This window comes from Elephas maximus, chromosome 19 (assembly GCF_024166365.1).
Source record: "Elephas maximus indicus isolate mEleMax1 chromosome 19, mEleMax1 primary haplotype, whole genome shotgun sequence".
NCBI classification, from domain to species: domain Eukaryota; kingdom Metazoa; phylum Chordata; class Mammalia; order Proboscidea; family Elephantidae; genus Elephas; species Elephas maximus.
In genome coordinates this window covers 66,393,437-66,410,410 of record NC_064837.1, presented here as the reverse complement: position 1 = coordinate 66,410,410, position 16,974 = coordinate 66,393,437, and the positions used below count along the sequence as shown (strand labels likewise).

At 43.9% G+C, this 16,974-nt stretch overlaps 1 protein-coding gene across 2 annotated transcripts in view; it reads left to right on the top strand.

Annotated features, from left to right (window-relative positions):
- RNF157 (ring finger protein 157) overlaps positions 1-16,974 on the top strand; it is an 88,952-nt gene that overhangs the window by 51,346 nt on the left and 20,632 nt on the right. For both annotated transcript variants that reach the window (XM_049859036.1, XM_049859037.1), the window contains exons 3-9: positions 5,095-5,183; positions 10,073-10,219; positions 10,810-10,927; positions 12,463-12,529; positions 12,843-12,886; positions 13,849-13,896; positions 16,659-16,730. In XM_049859036.1, the coding sequence (XP_049714993.1) occupies positions 5,095-5,183; positions 10,073-10,219; positions 10,810-10,927; positions 12,463-12,529; positions 12,843-12,886; positions 13,849-13,896; positions 16,659-16,730 (585 nt within the window). The remainder of the gene's footprint in view (positions 1-5,094; positions 5,184-10,072; positions 10,220-10,809; positions 10,928-12,462; positions 12,530-12,842; positions 12,887-13,848; positions 13,897-16,658; positions 16,731-16,974) is intronic.

Below are 16,974 nucleotides of genomic sequence, written 5' to 3'. Positions count from 1 at the left end.
CTAGGGTCACATAACAATGTGTGTATAAATTTTTGTTTGAAAAACTGACTTGAGCTGTAAACTTTCACTTAAAGTGCAATAATATATATATATATATATTTTTAAATAGTTTTGTGTTCTCAGATCTTTTAGTAACCTGCACTTTAATCCTTGGAAGGCTCACCTCTAGACTAAGAAGCTGTGCCTAGGACCATCCTAGGAAAAGATAGAGGTAGGATGTGTTCAAACCGCAACTCCGCCTTCTAATCCTTGTGGGATTTTGGGCTAGTTAGGTGAACCTTTTACTACTTCAGTTTGCTTATCTGCAAAATGGGAACAACCATATCTATCTCACAGGCTTATTCCAAAGATCACATCAGATAATGTATGTAAAGGGCTTAGTGTAGTGCCTGGCACATAGTAAGCACACAATAAATGGTCATTATTAAAAAAAAAAAACTTAAAGATGGTGTGTAGAGAGGAAGAGGAGACAAGTCTAAGGTCAGAGAAATACTTTCTTCACTTTGCCTCTGTTTCTTCCCTGTCCTCTCTGAATTTACGAATTCGTTTACCCTTCAAGATGCTAAACCAACTGCAGCCTCATCCATGAAGCCTTCCAGATTACCTCAGCCAGATGTGAGCGATTCCTTTATTTTTGCCTCTTTTGTGTCATTTCTTTCTCTCCAATATTACAGCTGTTTGTCTAACTATGTCATCTGCTTTATAATGCAGGTTCCTGAAAGAGCAGGACCTTCTCTCTATACCTACCAGGAACCCTGGTGGCGTAGTGGTTAAGAGCTACAGCTGCTAACCAAAAGGTCAGCAGTTTGAATCCACCGGGCACTCCTTGGAAACTCTATGGGGCAGTTCTGCTGTGTCCTGTAGGGTCGCTATGAGTCGGAATCGGCTCAAGGGCAATGGGATTTATACCTAGCACTGAGCATTGCGTGTAGATTATGATGGGATAAATGATGAAATGCCACCAAGAAAGAAACTTTGGTAGGTTGGAGCCCAGAAACAAGGTTAGATTTTTTTGTTTGTTTCTTTTTTTATTTTGGAGGGCCTTTAAAGTATAGGAGTAGATTAATTATCTACAAAGGATAATTCTTACAGAAACAATTGATCCCATTAATACTTCTTGAGAGCTGAATAACTTGCTCTTCTTTGCCCATTGCCCATTGCCGTCCAGCAGTCTTTACGGAGGCAGACTGTCACATCTTTCTCCCAAGGAGCGGCTGGTGGGTTCAAACTGACCTTTACAGTTAGCAGCCAAGCACTTTAACCACTGTGCCATAAAAAAAAAAAAAAAAACCACTGCCATCGAGTCGATTCCGACTCATAGCGACCCTATAGGACAGAGTAGAACTGCCCCATAGAGTTTCCAAGGAGCACCTGGTGGATTCAAACTGCCGACCTCTTGGTTAGCAGCTGTAGCACTTAACCACTACACCACCAGGGTTTTGTTACCATAGTTATCATCAAACGTAATACTCAAAATGGAGGCTGAGAGTGCTAGCTTTTTCTTTCATTTTCATTTTCTTTTTCTTTTTTTTGAGGGGGGATGAAGGAAGAAGGGTGAAGAGCGAGGGAAAGCATCTTTTAGTTTGTTTTTTTTTTAACTCAGGTGGGAGGTATGGCTAACACCCAAGTACTTGTGCAAATGAAAACAAATAACTTCACTACTCCAGAAAAAAATTTTAATCCCAAAGTCATTTATTTTGGCTTTAGAATAGACTAACATTTGTGTCAGATTTGCCTGCCTAATTACTTTTTGCTTAAGCTTATTTTAAAGTTGGTTTAAATTCCTTTAGTACGACAGCTTAGGAAAGTGCGGGGTGCTGGGGGATGGGCCACAGATGGGATCTGAACTAGAATTTCTGGTTTCCTGTATAAAAGCCTCCTGACACTGCTGCTAGGAGAGCAGAATTGGAATCCACTTTCTAGACAACAGCTTGGCAAAATATATCTTAAAGCCTTAAAAATATGCTTATCCTTTGACCTAGTAATTCCACTTCTAGGAATTTGTCCTGAGGAAATAGTCAAACAAGAGTAGACACAAGGGTATTCATCACAACATTTATATCAGCCAAAAAAAAAAAGAAAAGAAAGCAATTAAGACATTGAATAATAGGGAATTGATTAAATAAAGTATTTTTGTCTCTACTATGTGCAGACTTCACAAAATGTTTACCATGTCTTGCTAAGTGAAAAAGAAACTAAAATAGCATATACAGTTTTATACAAGATATAGATAGATAAGTAGGTAGATAATAACCTGTTGCCGTCTAGTCGATTCCAACTCATAGCAACCCTGTAGGAATGGGTAGAACTGCCCGATAATCTTTACAGACGAGCGATGTCATTGCTGATGTCAGATGGATCTTGGCTGAAAGCAGAGAGTACCAGAAATATGTTTACCTGTGTTTTATTGACAATGCAAAGGCATTCAACTATGTGGGTCATAATAAATTATGGATAACATTGCAAAGAATGGGAATTACAAAACAATTGTGCTCATGAGGTACCTGTACATAGACCAAGGGGCACTCGTTAGAACAGAACAAGGGGATACTGCATGGTTTAAAGTCAGGAAAGGTGTTCATCAGGGTTGTATCCTTTCACCATACTTACCCAACCTGTATGCTAAGCAAAAATCCGAGAAGCTAGGCTATATGGAGAAGAACACGGCTTCAGGACTGGAGGAAGACTCATTAACAACCTGTGATAACAACCTTCCTTGCTGAAAGTGAAGAAGACTTGAAGCACTTAGTCATGAGGATCAAAGACCACAGCCTTCAGTATGGATTACACCTCAACAAAAATCCTCACAACTGGACCAATAGGCAACATCATGATAAATGGAGAAAAGATTGAAGTTGTCAAGGATTTCATTTTACTTGAATCCACCATCAACACCCACGGAAGCAGCAGTCAAGAAATCAAAAGATGCATTGCATTGGGCAAATCTGCTGCAAAAGACCTCTTTAAAGTGTTAAAAAGCAAAGATGTCACCTCAAAGACTAAGATGCCCCTGGCCCAAGACATGGTATTTTCAATCGTTCATATGCATGTGAAAGCTGAACAGTGAGTAAGGAAGACTGAAGAAGAATGGATGCCTTTGAATTATGGTATTGGCAGAGAATATTGAATATACGGTGGACTGCCAAAAGAATGAACAAATCTGTCTTGGGAGAAGTTCAACCAGAATGCTCCTCAGAAGTGAGGATGGCGAGACTTCATCTCACATACTTTGGACATGTTATCTGGAGGATCCAATCCCTGGAAAAAGACATCATGCTTGGTAAAGTAGAGAGCGAAAAAGAGGAAGACCCTTAATGGGATGGATTGACACAGTGGTTCCAACAGTGGGCTCAAGCATAACAACAATGTGAGGATAGCACAGGACTAGGCAGTGTTTCATTCTGTTGAGCATAGGGTCACTCTGAGTCAGAATCAACTCTGTGGCACCTAACAACAACAGTCTTTATGGAAGGAGCCCTGACGATGCAGTGGTTAAACTCTTGGCTACTAAAAAAAGATTCAAACCCCCAGCCACTCCGCAGGAGAAAGATGTGGCAATCTGCTTCCATAAAGATTACAGCCTTGGAAACCCTGTGGGGCAGTTCTACCCCTATAGGGGTTGCTATGAGTCGGAATCACTCGATGGCAACGGCTTTGGCTTTTTGGTTTGAATCTTTATAGAAGCAAACTGCCACATCTTTCCCCCACGGAGTGGCTGGTGGGTTTGAACCACTGACCTTTCGGTTGGCGGCCAAGTGCTTAACCACTGCACCAGCAGGGTTCCCTGGTAGATAGATACTTAGAAAAAACCTGCAAGGCCGCATTCTGCAGTGTTAACTTCAATATCACTGAGTGGTGGAGTTATGGCAGATTTTGTACTTTTTTTGTGTTTTTTTAAGCTTTCTGCTTGAATATGTACTGCTTTTGTAATTAGAAAAAGCACCTTTCATATTTAAAAGAATATGTGTTTAATATATCAATGAAAAAGTAAGCTGTTGCTATGTAACACCCAGGAAGTGAGTAATGTGAATGCAAATGATTTAGATTGAATGTCGTTTCTCAAGGGTCACACTCCTGCATGTGAATTCGCAGCAGTCACAGTGAGTACGTGAAGTCAGATGCACCAGAGGCTGAATTATGTTTCCCTAGTAAAATGACCACAGTCAGCAAAGATCTATGAAGACACAATTAGATTATAAATGGATGTTCTTGTTTTCTGATGCCAGCATTCTAGAGGCAGGCTCTTCTGTAGCTAGCAGTACCGTGGTTTTGCAATTATATGTAAATTATAATACACACATGTGACTTATACGTAAAAGTTTTGTACTGTCCAAGTATGATTATAACCATACTGGGAACATTTTAAATCATCCTTAGTCTTCTGAAAGCTGTTCTCCGTTAAATTTTTTACTGTTTGCCATTTCTTCATGATCTCTTCATTATTATCAACTCAGAACTCCAGACCCAGAGGTCCGAATGAGGAAGGAGTGTAAGGAAATGGTGAAGACAGCCATAAACCTTTGCTGACCCCAGCGGAGTGCTTGCCCCATGGGGTACAGAGCTCTGCTTTATATGATCAGCTGCTGGACGCCTTTGTCTTTGGCTGTTTGCAAGCTCGGCTCTGTACACAGGATGGCTTCTCCTTTATTTGCGACCCCTAAATTCCTGAGAGGCCTGTGGCTCCACGGGAGGAGAAGGCTCGCAGGTCTCCTTCCTGCCGTCAGAGGTCAGATCAAAAAGCATGTTGTGATTAATTTGGCCACAGTGTGTCCTTTGGTATTTGGAACTTTAGTAGGAGTTTTTGATTATTATCCAAGTTGTAAACGGTACCCCAAATAAAAAAAGAAAAATTCAATAAGCTGCATATAATAGAAAAGCAGATAAATCTGGCTCTTTGGACTCTAAATCGAATCCCAGACCTATCGCTAGCTGTGACCTTGACAGCAAGCTCACTTAGTATGTTGGTGTCTCGGTTTCCTCATTTCAGCAGGAGCCTGGTGCCTTCCCGCCTCCCCTCTGGGTTTTGTGGGCTGTAAAGCTGTGCGGGTCTTAGATACATGCTGACTGCTTACCTTCTGCCACTGTTTCCAACAGTTTCCTTATGCCGCCCCACCTCCCCAAGAACCCGTAAAGACTCTGAGGAGCCTGATCAACATCCGAAAGGACACACTGAGACTAGTCAAGTAAGTTCTCCAGGGCTGTGGCCAGGGCACGGGTCGCCTCCCTGCAGGGACAGGGGGCTCACGAGGAGACACACCAAGCAGTTCCTGCCAGACCTGGAGCCTGACTTTCCTGACCACCAACTCGTGACCCTCCATGGTGTTGACAGCAGCCAGCTCAGCTTCCTTGGGTTAGGCCGGCCAGACCTGTGTGGTTCAGAGCTTGCTGTGATAGTCTGTGTTTGTGAAGAACTTTTCCTCTCCTGGAGCTGGCTGTTATTATCCCCACTTATGGATTAAAAAAATGAATGATGGAGGGCAAAGGTGAATTTGGCAGCACCACTGGCAGACCTATGCAGAAAGGGCACATTTGAACTTACAGTATGAAGTCCTTAGTTTATGGCTTACTATACAGATTTTACTTTTTAATTTATCCTTAATCTCATGTGCTCTTTCTCTTAGGAGCACATGGTGCCCTGGGTTGGTTGTTTAATCACCATCGTCAATATTAATCATCATTAACATTTGCCATCTTTGTGCTACCCAAGGATACTGCCCCCCAGGCCTCCAGTCTACTAGGCTCATCGGTTCCCTGGGAAGACAGATTTGGTTAGGACAGATCTGAGTCCGCATTGTACCCAAATGGACAAGGATGATGACTCGATCATCTTACGCTTGCATACCCAAACCCGTTGCCGTCAAGTTGATTCCAACTCATAGCGACCCTATAGGACAGAATAAAACTGCCCCATAGCATTTCTAAGGAGCGGCTGCCGACCTTTTAGCAGCCGAGGTCTTAACCACTGCACCACCAGGCACCAGGGCTCCTACGCTTGTGTAGGTCAGCCATATTAGCATTACGAAGTTCATTTCTCTCTGTGAAAAAAAAAAAAAAATTTAACATAACAACTTTCTTGAGAGATAGTTCGCATGCAATACAATTTACCCATTTAAAATATAAATTCAATGGCTTTTAGGGTATTCAGAGTTGTGTAACCATCACCATTCTCTAATTTTAGACCATTTTCACACCCCAGAAAGGAATCTCCTCCCCAACCCTAGGCAACCACTAACCTACTTCGTCTCTCTCTGATAATTTTTTATATTTTATTTGTCCCTGAAATGTTTTGCTGCTTCTCAGCTTGAATTTTTCCCATCCCTGGGCCCAGCTCAAGGAGGAGGGCGCCAGGGAGGCCCTTGTCTATGGCAGAACAGTCTGCGCTGGGCTGTCAGCCTCACCGGGCAAGCCTGACAGGAGCAGACTGGACTGAAGATCAGCCAGGCCTCAGAAGCTGCTGGCTGCCAGTGCTCTGTCCTCTTTGTCTCCCTCATCACATGTGGCATGTTCATGTACTTGGTGGAGCTGGGGCTCAGGCCCTGCGCCCTTGTGAAGTCCTGGCCTCTGGCTCAGCTATGTGGCAGCAGCTCTAGAATGGAGTGGAGTGGCTGTGATGTGTGAGGGGAACCGGACTCAGAGGCAGAAGGCCAGCCTGCTTCCCAGCCCTCCTGATGCTCACTCGAACAATCTCTGAGCTTCAGGTGTCTCATCTGTAAAATAGTGATTGTGAGCCCTGCCTTTCGGGGATGTAGTCAAAATTACACACGATAACGGGAGAGAAAAGACCTGTGTTCAGTAAGTATTCAGCGGAAGAGTTTAGCTTTGTTCTTCTGAGATGATGGGGATAGAGTAAATTCTGATTCTCAGATTCCCAGGCAGAGATGGAGGATTGAACAACTACTTTTGCTCCCTCTCAAAACCCGGCTAAATAACACAAAAGTATTTTTAAAAGACAGAGCTCCACAAGCATAGGGAGAGGAGCAACAGTGACAGATGTTAGAAGCTGGGAAGCAGATGGTGAGTGTTAAATGACCTCGGAGACCCAAGAAATCCAGGCGCTGAACTGGCAGTAGGAAGAGCTGGGACTCAACCAGTTTATGCTGAAATGCCCCCAAAAGTCTCCCCACTGGCAGTGCCAGGCACCTCTGGAGGTGGGAGGTGGTGGGAGCCAAAATTAGGAGGATCGGGGAAAGTTCTGTGTAAGAGCAGTCAGTGCGTTCCCTCACATTGCAGCGCCAGACGCCTGCCCCTCTTACACGATGGCAGGTGATTCTCACTGCAGAGGTTAAAACAGAACCTCTAGGCTTGGAGGACCCAGGCCCAGCTAAGGGTCAGACTCAGGAGGATTAAGTGAATTTAGCATCCTGGAGGCTGAGCCCTCCAGCCTGCCTCGCCACCCTGCTTCCAGAATGCCGGCAGCCAGGCCTTTGTCAGGAGAGAGGAAAACTTTTCTCTGGGGAACCTGACCACCCAAGTGGACTGACATTGAGGTCCTTCAACAAGCAGCCCAGCCTGATTGACCCTCAGTGAAACTTAGAGTCCCCAAGCGCCACTGTGTACTCAAAGTTCCAGTCAGCCGTCCCAGAACTCTTAAAGACGAACAGACAACCGAAGATTCCTAGATGGGTAAGGAATGCCTATAATACAAAAGATGGTGACAAAACAAACCAAGAGCAAAAAAGCAACTAACCAGAAACAAAACATGTGCAGGAAGAAGAACCCTTCATTAATAGCCTCAGAGACTAACAGAAAATAGCCTCTTTTTATTTCACAGACACAATGACACAAAGCATTTAGGAAACAAAGTAGGACTCATAAATTAAAAGCAATCACAGAAATGAAAAAGTCAGTAAGAAGTTGAGGTATTTTAGTAAATGGAGCAAAAAGGCAGAGATGGAAAACAGGAGAGGAAAGATATGATTAATAGAGGACTAGTTTAGAAGATCCAGTCCCCAATTAATAGTTCCAGAAAGAGTGAACAGGGAATATAAAAGGGAGAACTCACCAGTGACCTACATAATTTAAGAACATTTTCCAGAAGCCAAGGGCACATGTTTGTAAATTGAAAGGATCTGCGAGTGCCCAGTGCGGTGGATGATAAAGAGGAGGTTCTATAAGCTTTCAAAGGAACAAAGTAGCAGCAGTTGGAATGGCTCACAATTCTTGAGAGCAACACTGGGAGCTAAAGAGTAATGGAGTAATGCTTTCAAATGGGTTTTAAAAAGTGCTTTTACAACCTAGGTGCTTTACTCAGCTAAACTTGCCACGAAGGGTGAGAGTGGAATAAAAACCCCTCAAAAAGCAGATGATAAAAAGATCGTGGCATTATCGCCACTGACCTTGGCATTCCACTTTCCATTAGTCATTTAAGTGAATATTGACTTGGGGTAATGTTTATTTCATTTTCTCTTCAGAAAAAAAATTCATGTCAAGTTATAACATGACTTGAATGCAAACTTAAAGTGTGAAAAAGAAGCTCTCGAAAGTTTATCCCCTCAACACACCCTCTTTCAGGAAGATAAGCTCCACCAAAATGAACAAGTGGCCCAAGAAAGAGGAAGACACGAGACGCAGGAAAAATGAAGGTGCACAGGAGAGGCAAAATGACCAGGGTGATGTGGGAAGAGAGATTCCAAAATGGCGCTGTGTGCCAGAGACAGAAGACCAAGGGCTCAGAGCAGGTCAGAGGGCACCAGATGGTACATCGGAATATCTTGAGAGATTTAACCAGCCAACAGAGAGCTTGGGTTTGAATTAGTGATAAATACATAGACAACTGAGCAACTGAAAAAAGAAAAAAACAAAAAACAAGATGAGTGTTAACTCTGAGAGAAAAAGTTACGCAGGAAAAGAAAAATGATCACAGGTAACTCTGTGGCCAAGCTGTGGAAAATGTTTCTATAATCACAGCAATGTGGATACCTAAATGGGGCAGAGTGAGGGAACAGGGAGAAATCCTCGTTTCCATAGTAGGAAATCAATAGAAAATGCCTAAAATTGAAAAATCAAGTAGTAACTTGAACATGTTATTCAGGAGCATGTGGGTAAATGCCAAAATGATCAGCTAAGAGAGGTGAAAGCGGTTTCCTCTGGAGAGGAGGAAAGGGGGAAGGAGTGGAGCCTATTGCTTTTTGTAACAAGCCTCGTGGAAACTATTTAAACTATGTCATTAACAATTTTGATTAAAAGAAAAACTTAAAAAAAAAAGTCTGGCAAATGCACAAGGATGTTAATTGTAGCAAAAATAACTGTGAAATATCAGAAATAACCTGAATGCCCAACAATGTATAGTGGTAATGAGATACTCTGCAATTATTCAAAATGAAGATCAAGACCTATGTTATGATCATTGAGAGAAATCCACAATAGATTGTTAAGTCAAAAATACAAGATGATGACAGATTTCAAAATGTTAATGTGCTCCCTCCAAAATGCCGAGTCTTCTATTTGTCTGGAAAAAAAGAAAAAGGAATCCAGAAATCAAAGAAGGAACTGGACTACAGGACTAATTGTCTCCAAGAACCACTGTTTCTCCATCTGGAGACCAGAAGAACAAGATGGTACCATTACTGAACATTCTAATCAAGGACACAATAGAAGGATCCTGATAGAAAAGGAGAAAAATGTGGAACAGAACTTCAAATTTTTAAAGAATTCAGACTTACTGGGCCTGTTGAGGCTGGAGGAGTCCACGAGACTATGACCCTGAGTTGCTATCCAAACCTTGAATTTAAACTACCCCCCAGAAGTCACCTTTAGACCAAGTAACAGTTTAGCTCAGAGTAAAGAGTGTCACCCTTAAGTATTGCATTCTTAAAAAAAATTTTTTTTTTTAAATCTATATAAGACCAAAGTGTCAACAGCTATTTTAAAGCAGGGAGTTTAAGTTAACAGAAGTGAAACAAGTAGAACAGCGATAGCGAGAATGTTGACACATGTGAAGAAGGTAACCAAGGTCACTGATCATTATGTCTAGAAACCATGGAATGGGAGCAGATGTTGCTGTGCATATTCCCAACAAAAATAAAATAAAATATGATTTTTTTTAAATGCTCAGCCTTTTGTGGTTCCCTAGATGCACTGAGGAGGTGAAGAGCTCCGGCGAAGAGGCTGGCAAATCCAAGGCCCACTACAACGTGGAGTTCACCTTTGACACAGATGCTCGGGTGGCCATCACCATCTACTACCAGGCCACCGAAGAGTTCCAGAATGGCATTGCCAGGTAAGAGGAAAAGAGACCAGGTGAGCCACTTCCTTCCCGGACAGCTTAGGGTCGTGCCCTATGTGCTCCCCTGGGTGGGAAAACAGTCTTGTCCTACCCAGGTGAGATCTGGTTCCCAAATTCAGATGTTCTACAAAGCCCCACTCTCTTACTTTTCCCCTTCAAATTGTGCCATCTCAGTGGCAGATGGCAGCGCGGCCCTTCAGGTCATTAAGACGCTGTTAGAAATACATTACGCGACCAGTGGATGGTGGGTTGAATAAAAAAAACCCACTGCCGACTCATAGCGACCCTATAGGACAGAGTAGAACTGCCCCATAGAGTTTCCAAGTAGCACCTGGTGGATTTGAACTGCCGACCTTTTGGTTAGCAGCCATAGCACTTAACCACTACACCACCAGGGTTTCTGTGGGTTGAATAGAGAGGTTTAATAGCATTATCAAGCAAGAGCAGAGGAAATGGATTATCAAGGAGGCCTTTTCTATGCCTAGGGCTTGTTGATAATTGAGAACAGGAGTGAGACAGAGGAAATGGTCAGATCTGCTGGGCTGGATTCTAACCTTCGCTTTGCTTCCTGCTTTCATCAATAGCTACATCCCCAAAGACAACAGCCTACAGTCAGAAACGGTGCATTATAAGCGAGGGGTGTGTCAGCAGTTCTGCCTGCCTTCCCACACCGTGGACCCCTCGGAATGGGCTGAAGAGGAGGTAAGCTGTCTACCAGCTGTTGTCAGGTTGACTTCTACTCATGGTGGCCCCATGTGTGTCAGAGCAGAGCTCTGTTGCATAGGATTTTCTTTTTTTATAATTTATTTTGTTGTTCTTGAGAGTATACACAGCAGAACATATACCAATTCAACAGTTTACATGTACAATTCAGTGGTATTGATTACATTCTTCAGGTCGTACAACCATGCTCACCCTCCTGTTCTGAGTTGTTCCTTTCCCATTAATATAAAACTCACTGGCCCCTAAGTTTCCTATCTCATCTTTCAAGTTGCTGTTGTCAGTTTGATCCCATATAGACAGATCTTTAAAAAGCATAATCCTCAAGGCAGACATTTACTAGTTAAGCTAAACTATTGTTCGGTTTTAAGAAGACTTCAGGGGATATTTTTGGTTTAAGGTTTAAGGATTATCTCAGGGCAATAGTTTCAGGGGTTTATCCAGCATCCATAGCTCCAGAAATTCTGGATTCCATGAGAATTTGAAATTCTGTTCTGCATTTTCCTGCTTTTGATCAGGATTCTTCTATAGAATCTTTGATCAAAATGTTTGGTAATAGTAACCGGGCACCATCCAGTTCATCTGGTCTCATGGCAAAGGAGGCAGTTATTTATTCATGGAGGCAGTTAGCCACATATTCCTTTTCCTCCTCCTGTTTCTGCCTCTCCTTCTTCCTCTGCTGCTCCAGGGGAGTGGAGACTAATTTTGTGCCTTGGATAGCCACTTGCAAGCTTTTAAGACCCCAGGCATTATGCAATGAACTAGAAGGTAGAACAGAAGCACAAAACACATCATTAGGCCAATTTACTGGGGTGTCCCGTGCAACCATGATTCTAAACATCCAAACTAAGGAACCAAGTCCCATCAGCTGTTGGTTGTACATAAGCAGCCTCAGCATCTAGTCGTTTTTGTTGTTGTTGTTGTTGTACATAGATCTGTCACACAGCTTTTGCCAGTTCAGTTTTTTGCAGGTGTACCTCCATAGGGTTTTCAGTGGTCGGTTTTCAGAAGTAGATCACGAGTCCTTTTCTTCTGAGGTGCCTCTGAGTGGGCTTGAACCTCCAGCCTTTTGGTTAGTGTTAACCATTTACACCACCCAGGGTCTCTAGGGAAGGTGAAAGACGGCTGGGAGAAAACAGTGCAGCGGCCTCACAAGACTCAGAATGGTCTGCCTAGACAGAGGGCTGCTCACCTTTCAGCCTCGCACTTTCTGCAGGCCCTTATTTCCCGTAGGGGATATAACTAACGTCATTAATTTTTCTATTCCAAAATAGTCTGTTTTGAAAAATCTGTGCTCAGAGAAAAGAACCTGCAGGTTTAAAGGCTTTCCTTTATCTCTGAAATTTTTAAAAAGTTGCTGATGAGTAGCCTTCAGTGAAATGGACTTGAGTATCACGAGGTTGATGAGTGAGGAGCAGAGACAAGGTTACAGCTTCTCAACTGTGCCGCCCTTCACGAGAGGCGCCTGTTCCATTAAATGTGTTAAGTCGTGTTTTTCTTCTCTTCTTCCCCTGCAGCTTGGCTTCGATCTGGACCGGGAGGTTTACCCCTTGGTGGTGCATGCTGTGGTGGATGAAGGCGATGGTAGGGATGATTGATGTCTTCTGGGGCCACACACACTGCCCTTCGTGGTTCACAGTCCTGGCAGCAGCTGCGGCCCTAGAACAGCACACCTGCTCCGAGGGGACCAGCCAGGCAGTTCCCATAGCCTCCTGCATTTGGGATCGCAAGTTCCTTGGGCTGAAGGAACGGTATTGGGTTACATACATGCCTCTTCTGGTGACGGCCTGGCATGTTTAGGTTCACAAGACGATGGAGCATTCAGGGCAATAAATGGGCATCCAGTTGTGGTGTTTGGCGTCCTTCTTCCTCATCCACGTGCCTTTCTTTCTTTCAGAGTATTTTGGCCATTGCCATGTATTGCTGGGCACTTTTGAAAAGGTGAGTGCATAACCCTAGAGGGCCTTGCTTTATTATGTCAGCTCTTTCTTTCGTGTTCGCTGGCTGCCTGGCCTCCGAAGAACAGGCCTGCTGTGAGAGGCTGCAGTGGAGTGGAATGAGCACCAACTGGGGGCTGACCTTGGGTCTGATTCTGGCCCTGCTCCAACTGCTATGTGACCTTCACCTCCATTGACCTCAGTTTCCTCCTCTTAAAATGGAGGGGTTAGGCTAAATAACTGTAAGGCCCTTACATACTAACTAACCAGTTGCTGCCAAGTTGCTGCTGACTCATGGTGACCCCCTATGTGTCAGAGCAGAACTGCTCCATAGGGTTTTCAGTGGCTGAGTTTTTGGAAGTAGATCATCAGGCCTTTCTTCTGAGGCACTTCTAGGTGAACTTGAACCACCAACCTTTTGATTAACAGCCAAGCATGTTAACCATTTGCACAACTCAGGGACTCCTTCCTTATATATTGTTGTTTGCTGTCAAGTTGATTCCAACTCATAGCAAGCCTACAGGACAGAGTAGAACTGCCCCCATAGGGTTTCCTGGGCTATAAATCTTTACAGGAGCAGATCGCCAGGTATTTTCTCCCACAGAGCACCTGGTGGGTTCGAACAGCTTAACCATTGTGCTACCAGGGCTCCTTTCCTTACATATTAGAATTCTGCAATCCCAACTGTGGAGACCCTGCTGGTATAATAGTTAAGAGTTCAGCTGCTAACCAAAAGGTCAGCAGTTCGAATCCCTTAGGTGCTCTTTGGAAACCCTGTGGGGCAATTCTACTCTGTCCTATAGGGTTTCTGTGAGTCGGATTCGACTCAACAGCAGTGGGCTTGGGCTTGGGCTTGGAATTCCAGTTGTGGTTGTCTAAGAGCACGTGTAATTGGGAGAAGTGACAAGAGCATCAGGTGTTTTATCGCCCTCCTTTCTTTGTCATAATGTCGTGTTTTCATTCCAGCACCCAGACGGAACTTTCTGTGTCAAGCCCCTCAAACAGAAGCAAGTAGTAAGTATTTGAGGGCCAGAAACTATTGGTTGGTGCCCCTTCCCTTTTTTTTTTTTTTTTTAACTTTTTTTCACTAAATACTCTTCTTCCTCCTCTCTCCCTTTTTAAAATTTTTCCTGCATTTAAAAAAAAAAATTTATGGTAAAGTATATGTAACGTAAAAATTTGCCATTTTAACCATTTTGAGTGTCCCATTCAGTGGCATTAACTATATCCACAGTGTTGGGTAACCACCACCGCTGTTTATTTCCAAAACGTTCTCATAACCCAAAATAGAAACTCTGTACCCGTTCCGTGGTAACTCTCCATTCCCTCCTCCCAGCTCCGGTAACCGCGGATTCACTTCGTCTCTAGGCGTTTGCTGCCCTAAGTATCTCATCCACGTGGATTCATACGCTCGTTGTCCTTTTGTGTCTGGCGTATTCCGTTTAGCATGTTCTCGTGGTTCATCCATGTCGGAGCGTGTATCAGAACTGCATTTCTCTTGATGGCTGAGTAATATTCCACTGTATGTATATACCACATTCTGTCTGTTCATCTGTTGATGGACACTTGGGTTGCGTCCACTTTTTGGCTATTGTGAATAGTGCTGCAGTGAACACTGGTGTCCAAGTATTTGTTTGAGTCTCTGCTCCCCCTTCTTTCATCAGAGAATAAAAGAAGGACAGGGAGTGCTTTTGTGTGTTAGAAACTACTTGGGTGGCCTGAAAGGAATACTGATTGTTGGCGTCTTTATTGTTCCAGAATTGTTGGTTTCGAAGCAGCCATTATCTGAGCAAAGAACTTGAGAAATGAAAGGCGATTTGTCTCCTGACTTTAGGTTGAGGGAGAACTCTTTTTATTTAAAATGCCAGACTGAAAAACATTTCCAGCAAAGGGATAAAGTATTAGGGTCCAATTCAGGGCCAGTGAGTGCCCATGGCTTAATGTATCCTACCATTCATTTTCCAAAATTTAAGATTTCCTAGCCATCTGGCCCTACCAGAAGGATCAGCAAGTAATGCATGTCTGCTAGATGTCTGACCCCCGGTGTGGGCCAGCACTTTCCTCTCTTGTAGAGGTAGGAGGAGACATCAGATGTACCCCTGGAGTTAATTTGGTCAGGGTGGGCAAGGAGGGAAGAGTGGTGCCTGTGGGAGGGTGGATGAGGGGTAGGCTGTCACAGGGGGGATGTGGATTGGGTAGGAGGCAGGGCATGCCTCTGCTGAGATGCCAACAAAGGCCCCTGCAGATGGCTGGAAGATACCTGAAATTCTTCGTTATTCATCTTTTGAGTTAAGTATTCTCCCATCTTTTAATGGGGTTGATAGTAGTCAATAATGCTTTAGTATAAATTAGTTAGCAATATCCTTTCCAATACAATCATGAGGTTAAAACAAGTTTTGAGAGGAGCAGAGAAAGAAACAGATCCTGAGCCAGAGTACTACGTGGAAAGGCCAGGCCTTGGTGAGTTGCCTCTTGGGAGAGTCCTGATTCTCCCTCCAAGAGGCAGCTTGAGGTCCTGGCCTCGATGGAAAGGGTAGAACAGCTAAAGGTAAATGCTTTATCTGTCTTCTTGCTGCAAGACTGGTGTTAGCAACAGACTTTCAAACTGGAGAAGAGGAATTGAAGTCGGTGAGAGGCTAGGTCTTAGGGGAGGGGATGACTAGGAGCAGAGGCTGGGCAGATGAGAGGAGTGGGCTGGCAAAAAGGAAAGAAGGGAAGAGCCAGCTTTGGTACGGATATGTCCCAGCTCGTGGGAGGGGGTGGGGCATTGGACATTTGGGTTTTAAGAAACAGATGCCCAAGAAGGTGATTTTGCGGCATGTTTGGAATGGGGGGTGGGGCCTAGGGGGCTGAACTGGTCTCTGCTTCAAGATTCTGCTCTTTCTTTTTGCTTCTTCATTTTTTCCTCGCTATTATTCCTTGCCCACATCATCTCCTTTTTTTTTTTTTCTGCGTTTATTTTTTTTGTTGCAACACCTCATTGTGGTTCAGGTTAAAGTTTGCAGAGCAGATTAGTTTCCCATTCAGCAATGGGTATGCAGCTTGTTTTGTGACATTGTTGCAGTCCACTCAAAGTGCCAGCACTCCCCCTTCCTCCCTGGTCCCCCGTTTCCGTTCACCCAGCTTTCCTGCCCCTACCTGCCTCCGGAACTTTGCTTTTGGGCAAATGGTGCCCTTTTGGCCTCATACAGTTGATTGTTCTGAGGCGCACACTCCTCTCTGGTGTCGTTCACTTTATAGGCCTGTCTGTTGTTTGGCTATAACGTGATCTCTGGGAGTGCATTCAGTTCTAAGTTTGAAGGGCATCTAAGGCTCCTGCTTTTATTTTTATGTCTAAGCATAAATTTTATTACATAGCTAATGCTTATTGTATAAAGATTAGAAAATTCAGATAAGCAAAATGAAGAAAGACTTAACCTGTAATTCCACTGCCTACCACTCTGGTAAAGATATGCAAACATGAACGTTCCCTCCCTGTTTCTGGTCTCTGCCTTTCTCAGCAGTCCATGATAGGGGGTGTAGGACTAGCTTTATGGTTGTATTTGTGAAGTTTCATGGTCCCCGTGGAACATAATGGTGGGTGAATTCAACAATGGCTTATTTTCCTCCCTCAAAGAGAAAACCTAAGTAAATAAAAGCACCTTTTGCTTGTCCAAGCCTTTGATTGTTTCCATTGTGAGTCAGTAGTCCTTGGTTACCCAAGGAGGGTCGGGGAGTGTTCCCACTCTTGCCTCTCAGGGCCAGCCTACCCTTGACCTTTTCTGTCTGCTTTCCAGGTAGATGGGGTCAGCTACCTCCTCCAGGAGATCTATGGAATTGAAAACAAGTACAACACACAAGATTCTAAGGTGGGTTTTCCAAACGAGCTCTTCCCTGGAGGTAAAGTAAGAACTTCTCTGGCCTCATGTGTGTCACAGTAGAACTGGGCTCCGTAGGGTTTTCGTTCACTGATTTTTTGAAAGTAGATCGCCGGGCCTTTCTTCCGAGACACCTCTGTTGGACTTGAACCACCAAACTTTTGGTTAGCAGCCAAGCACTTTAATCGTTTGCGCCACCCAGGGACTCTATTCTTACATATTGTTCTGAACCAGA